Source organism: Brachionichthys hirsutus, chromosome 15 (assembly GCF_040956055.1).
Source record: "Brachionichthys hirsutus isolate HB-005 chromosome 15, CSIRO-AGI_Bhir_v1, whole genome shotgun sequence".
Classification (NCBI taxonomy): domain Eukaryota; kingdom Metazoa; phylum Chordata; class Actinopteri; order Lophiiformes; family Brachionichthyidae; genus Brachionichthys; species Brachionichthys hirsutus.
Window position 1 is genome coordinate 11,321,087 of NC_090911.1, and position 8,049 is coordinate 11,329,135.

The window sequence follows — 8,049 nt, forward strand, 5'->3', positions numbered from 1 at the left end:
TCTGCTTCCCTGGAAGAAAACGACAGGTCTGGAAAAGATCGGGCGAGGCGCTCGGCTTCCTCCAGACCCTCGTGTGTTTTTATTGAGTCTCAAATGTAGCACTGGAACAATAACAGGATGTGTCCTTCACATGAAATGTCACAAATCATCTAAGTTATCAAACACGGCTGCAGTCGTCACACGCGTGCGTCTGCTGTTTCTCTCGGTGGATTCGCCTCCGCTCGCAGTTCACTGAAAATGTCTTATATAAATGAATGATATAATCCACAGTGTTTTATCACAATTATCGCGCGCAATTTAAGACTTTTGAATTGAGAGAATCATCCAATGAATGTTTTTGAAGGTAAAGTGCAAGAGTTGACGCAACTAGGAGATGAATTCTCTCTAAATTAAGGAGCATTTTATAATTTAAAAGTCGAATAAAGCCTTTTCTATTTCTGAATGTGTAGAACAAAAAAACACGAATGAGTTCCGTCAGGCTGGTTTTAGCGATGAAAAGAAACCCGGGACTGTAATCGTCCTCTATTAGCGGTGAGTAATAAGCTGCGACTTGAAAAAAATAAAATAAAAGTTAATGACTTATAATTGACTTTAGGTTTAGGGTTTTAATAATCGACTTTCATAAATGGTTTGCTGCTCCATTAAATACTTTTCATGACCAGTCAAGTTAATGTTATTAATTTGCTTTTTTGATGAAGTTGTTTCCTGTTTAATTCTCCTTTTTCTTAACTACTGCAGCCGTGGCGTTTATTTATTTTTCTCTCGAAACTCTTCATCTACATTTTCAGGACTCCGTTAAAGAATTTAAACCCAAAGATCTTAGATCTGAATATGAAATATGAGCCTTGTTTTCACCAAAACACACAAATGCGATGGGAGCAAAGGTGAAATTTGACGCCGTCATCATTTATAAAACAGTGCGGGCTCTGATTTACGCGATGCCGACGTCATGATGTAAAGATAAGATTGTTGTTTTGTGGAAATAACCTGCGTTTTCCATATCTGTCTTTCTCATGCACCAAAACATCTACATTTAACCGGAGTAAACGGTGACCCTTGCCCTTGACACCCACTTATTTTTTCTTGTCATCGTTCAAGCGGAGCTCAATCCTATTGTTTTGTTTTTTAAATCCAGTTAGGATCTGAGAGCGATGCAGTCCGGAAAGCCCTGCCTGAACTTCCTCTGAGTCTGCATTACAGAAGAGATAAGACTGCAGTGTTTCCCCTTTTGCCTCCACCGGGGCAGACGGCCTTTCTGCGCCCTTTGCACGCCGGCCTCCAGGCCGGCGTCGGGCTTCTTTAAAACATGGGCCTGGATGCACATTGTTGTTTGAAGCCCATTAGAGGGCGCAGATAAGAAACGCTGTTGTGACTGGGCGCGTTTGTGCGGTTGCACGTGCGCATGGCGGGAACACACGAGATGTTTACGTAGTCCTGCAATTGATATAACTATATTGTTATCAGAAAAGTATGATTAAATAATCACAATCATTACATTTCAGAATTGTTAGAATTACATTGTTTAATCGGCTGACGATGATCACAAGGTAAATCTGAGCAATCCTGAGATAGATGAGATAAACTCTGCTCATGTATTTGTATTCATTTTATTTTTCTTTCCTCCCTGATTCGAAACCAGACGGAAAGAGTGGAGGTAAAAAAAAGAAAAAGTAAAAAAAGCAACCAGTGTCAGCTGCGATCTGAACGGAAAGAGAAGCTGGATCACCTCAGAAGACCTTTGCATTGCTGGAACGAGACTTCATGCAGCGCTGACCGACCATAAACTGACCCCAGAAGTTTGCAGACATGATAATGTTAGGCCTACGTGCAGATCAGAGTCCTACCAGAGAGGCCATGCCCCGTCTCCACTCAGCCATGTCGGTAAGTCTCATTAAAGACCACGCAGCACAGCAGAGTGGCTTTCCTGCCGCCCTTCTCAGGAGAGATCAAAGTGCAAAAATCTTTATCGACTTTGTTTGGTTTGCAAAGTGCTCTTGCGCTGCTTTTAACAGGGGGGTGGACATTTTTTGGGATGAGTGAGGGCAGATGTTAAAAGAGTTTTCTGACTTTGAAGTCGTATCCACGCAGGCTTTAGGCAACCCACGTGCTATCAATACCCCCCCCCCCCCCTTTCTGGGTTTGGCATCTCGACAAAGGGAGCAGCCAGCTAGAGATTAAAGCCCAGATGTTGCGCAAATTAATGTATCCGTCTACTCTAATCCTGTGAAAAGAGAAGCACGAAGAAGATCTTTAAAATCTAGATTATTTTCTGGAGATGGGCATCCTACTAAAGGCACAACCTAAATCACGATGGCATTCATACAGATGCAAATTTTAGGTTTTGATGGATAAAGAATGTTTTTTTAAATTAAAAGGCAGAAAAAATGTGACTTTAAATCTTTATTTGGGTGTTTAATGACACAATCTCTGCTTGGAAGGGTTTTGGTACATTCATCTGCGAGGCAGCAGCGACACCTTACGGCTGTAAACGGAACTGCCGCCTGTAGTAAGCGCGTCTCACCAGCGGGCGTCGCTATTGACCGCTTTTTTTCTGACTTGCACAGACAGAATTCGACCGAAGAATTGCCTGCTTCCAGCTGATTCGGCCGCCATCTTTGTCGCGAACATAAACAACCCCAGCGAGTCGCGCGCGCTGACGTCCGGGACGCGCCGCTGTTCTTCGGGGGGGTGAAGCGGCCGCGTCCTCTCCGCTCGGCGGACGCTTCGGGGACCTGAGCCGCCGAGTCGTTTCGGTAAGACTCGCCTCGCGTTACCGTCAGCTGATGTTGTAAAGGGGCTGATGTGAGCGCGCGCTCGATGCCATGACAACGCTGCGGATGTCTTTAGCGCACTATGGATTTAAACGCGGTGCGCGCGTTGACGCGCCGACACGCTTTTATGTCGATATCCATAACATACGTCCACACACACATACACGCGCGCGCGCGCACGCAGTGGTTCCCGGTGATGAAATTAAGATGCCCTTGTTTTTCCACAGCGATGGGGACCCACTGTGGGATTCCTCCCTGACGGGGGGGGGGGGGGGGGCGGAGGCTTAATTAAAGGGGGGGGGGGGGGCTCGAGATGGACCAAGATTACGAGAGACGACTGCTGAGGCAAATAAACCACCAGAACCTACCGAGGGAAGCCCGCCTGTCAAAGGTGACGGACGGAGTGACGTCATGATGTGATGTAATCAGTTGCGATACCTTCGGGGGGTGGGGGTGTTTCATGGGTTTATCAGGGATCACGTGTTTGTTGATGACAGCAGTTAATCCCATAATTCCCATTTATTTATAATGGAGGCTTTAAAAAAAATCGTATATTGTAAAAATCTGCATTCAATTCACTAAAAAACAATCCGGTCCGATATGAACTATCGTGCAGAATGTTTTCTGGATCTGATCCAGAATGAGGGCAGGAAAAACAATATTACATTTTAACATTAAAACTCCATTTATGGATTCAAAAATCAGTTACAAATACACACCAGCTTCACTTTAACTTTTCATGGTTGGTGTGCAAAGATACCGAGAACCATTTAGAGCCTTTTGGTGCTGATCCAGATCACCATGGGGACGGTGTAGATCCAGTTAGGAGGGGAATGAGCTGCTTGGCGGAGGTCTGTGCTCTCTGAGTGATTTTCTATAATATCCCTTTGAATTTTTTTTTTTTTTTTTTTGCCGCTTCCCGTCTCTCCCAGTGTCCGAGCGCCTCCTGCAGTCCCGTCGGCGGTAAGTCGGGGGACCGCTTCATTCCCACCCGCGCCGGAAGCAACTGGAGCATCAACTTCCACTACGCTAACGTGAGCCGTGCGCTAATCCTCCCAGTCCAGACGCCGCTCTTTAAAACCCGCCTCGCCAGACGCCTCTCCCTTTTCCCTCCGCAGGAGAACTGTCGCTCCCCGAATCGGAACCGCAAAGCGAAGGACGCCGGTTCGGACTCCAGCAAAGGTCGGGCCTCCCGGCGCCGAGCCGTGCCGCTCATCAATCGCTGGTTCTGTTTCTTCTTAAATCCTGATCCGTGTCTGTTTTTCCGTTGTCGCCGCCAGATGCCGCGGCGTACGCTGCGCTACTGAGGAACGAGCTGCTGGGGGCGGGGATGGAGGCGGTGCCAGAGCCTCACGTGGACGACCGGCGCCACGCAGTCGTCCCCCGTGACTCTCGCTGTCTTTTTAGGGTACGGGCCGTGAAGAAAACCCACTTCCTGCTCCCGACCTTGACCTCGCGAGGCGTAAACGGATCTCTAACTGTCGCCCTTTCCCGCCCGCCAGTACACGGTCCACGCTAAGAGAGCGCCTTTCGACGGCGACCACGAAGTCTCGCCGTACTCCCTTTCTCCGCTCAGTAACAAGAGGTACGGAAGAGGCTCTGGTTCTGGATGCCGCCGCCGGGACCCGGGCCGTGGGGGGGCGTTGACGCTTCCCCTTTGATGTATCCGCAGCCACAAGCTGCTCCGCTCCCCCCGCAAGCCGGCCAGGAAGATCTCCAAGATCCCCTTCAAGGTTCTGGACGCGCCGGAGCTGCAGGATGACTTCTACCTCAACCTGGTGGACTGGTCGGCGGGCAACCTGCTCAGCGTCGGCCTGGGCGCCTGCGTCTACCTGTGGAGCGCCTGCACCAGCCAGGTGAGAAGGGGCGTGGCCGTCATTCCAGCGCCAGGAATGCGATTTTTGTTTTCCTCGCAGGTGACGAGGCTGTGCGACCTGTCGGTGGGCGGGGACTCCGTCACGTCGGTCTGTTGGAACGAGAGGGGGAGTCTCGTTGCCGTGGGAACCCACAAGGGCTACGTTCAGATCTGGGACGCGGCGGGGGGGAGGAAGCTGACCAGCCTGGAGGGTCACTCGGCTCGTGTGGGTCAGTCGGAACCCGGTTACCGCCCGTTCGCCCTGACTCCAGCGCCACCGAAACATGACACCGCCCCTTCCTCTCTGCCCAAGGCGCCCTGGCGTGGAACGGCGAGCAGCTGTCGTCGGGGAGTCGGGACAGAGTCATCCTCCAGCGGGACGTCAGGACCCCCCCCACCGCCGAGAGGAGGCTGCAAGGCCACCGGCAAGAAGTGTGCGGCCTCAAATGGTCTCCGGACCACCAGCACCTGGCGTCCGGCGGCAACGACAACAAGGTGCGAGGATTTTTAGTCGCTTGTAGCCGCGAGCGTTGGCTCCTCCTCCTCCTCCTCCTCCTCCTCACGCCTCCTCGCCTCCTCCCCAGCTGCTGGTGTGGAACAGCTCCAGCCTCCTCCCCGTGCAGCAGTACGGCGACCACCTGGCGGCGGTGAAGGCCATCGCCTGGTCCCCCCACCAGCACGGGCTGCTGGCGTCGGGGGCGGCACCTCCGACCGCTGCCTGCGCTTCTGGAACACGCTGACGGGTCAGGCGCTGCAGAGCACCGACACCGGCTCGCAGGTGTGCAACCTGGCGTGGTCGAAACACGCCAACGAGCTGGTGAGGAGACGCACGACAACACACACACACACACACCTCGGATTACAGGCGTGCGTGTCCGGACGCCATCCAGCATCAGAAAGCCGAGCGGCGTGTATTCAGGGGCCGTCGCTCTCCGTTCGTCGACAGGTGAGCACCCACGGATACTCTCAGAACCAGATCCTGGTGTGGAAGTACCCGGCTCTGACCCAGGTGGCCAAGCTGACCGGACACTCCTACAGAGTTCTGTACCTGGTGAGAGCCGCCGGACGCCCCGCCCCCTTCCTGCCTTTTGTTTTTTTTTATGCTCCTCCTTTTCCTCCCAGGCGGCGTCTCCCGACGGGGAGGCCATCGTTACGGGAGCCGGAGACGAGACGCTACGCTTCTGGAACGTCTTCAGTAAGACGCGCTGCACCAAGGTAGGCCACGCCCCCCACAGGTGGTTAGCTTGAATGAAACGCTCGCCGGGCAGGTTGAAGGCGTGTCACATAACAAGCGTTCTCGTTTCTGGTCTCAGGAATCCAAGTCGGTGCTGAACCTCTTCACCAGGATACGATAGCGAACGGAACTGGTTTCCGGGGGAGGAGGAGGAGGCGGCCGACAGCGTTCTGACCTCCATCGCCATGGCAACCCTTCTCAAACGCACTTTTGTTTTTTTCTACAGACATCTGTCGGCCTCGCCAGTGATGAAACCGTTTACTATCGGGACTCGCACGAGAGAAACGCCGCTGTAGAAAGAGCCTGGCTCGGGTTCGGGGGGGGGGGGGTCTATATTTTGATAATGTATGAATTTAATCTACAAACATATAAAACAGAAGAGAGACAATGAATGTCGACACGGCTGCAAACCATAAAACGTTTATTGGTGTTGTCGGGGGAAAAAGAGAGGAGTCATCAAAGTCTGCATTTAATTAAATTATGTCAAACAGAGGCCCCTCCCCCCCCCCCCCGCTTTTTTTTGCTTTGGTTGAGTCAGTCTGGTGGTTTTAGCCCCGCCTCCCACGTCGTGTTCGGCGCCATTTTTCCTTGAAAAGGCCTTCGGATTCGCATCGATGGACTCGGCGAGGAGGAGAGACATCAAAGGGAGCCTCCGGACCCCTGCAGGCCCCGACAGAGCAGAGCGAACTCCTCACCGCCTCCCTCACGCGGCGCTTGTCGCTTTGCTCCCTGGAACGAAAAGGAAGATTTCAGCCCGCCGGGTCAGCGCTTCCTGCAAACCGAGCTGCTTCTTACCGCAGGAGCTTCTCACTGAAGCTGCGTTTCTGCTCCGTGGAGACTTCAGCCGAGGGGAACCCCGGAGTCTGGAGCGCTTCTTTTAGCCACTGGGACAGCAGGGCGGGGCAGTGTCTGTTCAGACTCAGCAACACCTCGGCAAAGTGTTCGCTCAGACTGCGAGGCGACCCGCCTCCGACCGCCTGAGACGGACGGGAAGCTCAAAATCGGACGTTCCGGCATCTCTCCCCCCCCCCCCCCACTCCGGAGTCGACTCACCTCCAGCAGAGTCTCCGTCAGAAGCTTCCCGTCCGCGTTGGAGCGCCGCCGCCATCGAGGGCGCGTCTTTGTGGCGAGGCAGCAGCTCCGTCTCGACACGTTCGGGGACAGAAAGAAGAAGAGTCAAAACGAGCTGAAGCGAGATCCGAGCCGTTGGGATGCGAACGTACGTCCGGCTTCGACTCACGAAGAACGAGGCGGCAGCTTTCACCGTGGCCGTCTCCGGAAACTTCAGCGATAAATCCCTGAGGGAGACGGGATGAGATTCAGGTCACTCCTGTAGGGGCGCCGCGCGGAGGAGAATGGAAATGGATGCGTGGACAAAGACGGCAGGACGACGTCCCGATGCGACGGACGCATCCGGATCCTGATCTGGATCCAAAGAACTCCGAGCACCGACGATTGTTTCCGTGACGTCTGGCCAAACTGGAATTCATCGGAAAGACTCACCGCAGTAAAAGAGCGCTTTAAATCCAGCCGTTCCGGAAGGTACAGCTCGGCTTTCCTCCTGAGAATCTGAGGGCGAAGGAAACCAACGTGAGCGGACGCGTCTGCGTCGACGTGGGACTGTGACGGCGTTCCACCCGCCTGAGAGTGAAGGTGCATGAACGATTCCGCAATATCGGGACGGTCTCTCGGGCCTGCGGGACGCACGGAGGCTCAGGGAGGAAACGTTCCCAACGGAGGCTCCTTGCGGGGGGGGGGGATGTCGTTACCTTGCTGAAACAGAGTCACGGTGGCGGAAGTCAACACCTGAACGAGGTTTCCGACGGCGCCGATGTGGACTTCCTCTCCTGCGTATATGTGAACCATCTAAACACAAGAGAAGGGGGGGTGGGGGGGGGTCACGCTCGATGTGTTGGAGCTCTCCTGGAGCCGGTGGTGGTTCTGTTGTTTCAGGCGCTACCTGTCGCGCCAGGTCCAGCGCAGAAGCCTGCGGGAAGGCGACGTAGAGCTGCCCCAGCATCTCGCCCAGCGGGGCAACCATGGGCCCGAAGTCCCGGAGGAGGGTCCGAACCGACTTCTCGAATACCGCGCACACCGCCTGGAAGGGCCGAGGGGGGGGGAGGAGCTGTAATCCCAGATCAGGGCTCACTTCTCGGACTCCTTGTTCTTTTTGAAATCACTCTCGCTAT

At 53.7% G+C, this 8,049-nt stretch overlaps 2 protein-coding genes and 1 long non-coding RNA gene across 3 annotated transcripts; 1 reads left to right on the forward strand and 2 right to left on the reverse strand.

Annotated features, from left to right (window-relative positions):
* Positions 1-3,075: 3,075 nt before the first annotated feature.
* fzr1b (fizzy/cell division cycle 20 related 1b) lies at positions 3,076-6,353 on the forward strand. Its single transcript, XM_068749210.1, is given in 13 exon segments — positions 3,076-3,162; positions 3,704-3,805; positions 3,890-3,953; positions 4,052-4,179; positions 4,274-4,356; positions 4,444-4,627; positions 4,688-4,856; positions 4,940-5,121; positions 5,211-5,316; positions 5,319-5,443; positions 5,573-5,677; positions 5,749-5,841; positions 5,940-6,353. Coding segments are annotated over 13 exon segments (1,461 nt in total). The 5' UTR covers positions 3,076-3,084; the 3' UTR covers positions 5,982-6,353.
* Positions 6,354-6,359: 6 nt separating this feature from the next.
* Positions 6,360-7,155, reverse strand: LOC137904985 (uncharacterized). The gene is made up of 4 exons (XR_011105821.1): positions 7,101-7,155; positions 6,914-7,004; positions 6,656-6,837; positions 6,360-6,589 (listed from the first exon to the last, which is right to left on the reverse strand). It is a non-coding gene; the product is annotated as an uncharacterized lncRNA (long non-coding RNA).
* Positions 7,156-7,184: 29 nt separating this feature from the next.
* LOC137904758 (importin-13-like) lies at positions 7,185-7,957 on the reverse strand. Its single transcript, XM_068748962.1, has 5 exons — positions 7,821-7,957; positions 7,630-7,726; positions 7,502-7,554; positions 7,364-7,429; positions 7,185-7,190 (listed from the first exon to the last, which is right to left on the reverse strand). Exons 1-5 carry the CDS (start codon positions 7,899-7,901, stop codon positions 7,185-7,187), a joined length of 303 nt encoding a protein of 100 aa, XP_068605063.1. The 5' UTR covers positions 7,902-7,957.
* Positions 7,958-8,049: the final 92 nt, after the last annotated feature.

Bases quoted from the DNA above. Each gene is read 5' to 3' on its own strand.
- LOC137904758 (XM_068748962.1), bottom strand. From the start codon at position 7,901: ATGGTTGCCCCGCTGGGCGAGATGCTGGGGCAGCTCTACGTCGCCTTC. The intron at 7,727-7,820 runs GTAGCGCCTGAA...TCTTGTGTTTAG, and splicing joins CGCTGGACCTGGCGCGACAG to ATGGTTCACATATACGCAGG. The intron at 7,555-7,629 runs GTAACGACATCC...TGCGTCCCGCAG, and splicing joins CGTGACTCTGTTTCAGCAAG to GCCCGAGAGACCGTCCCGAT.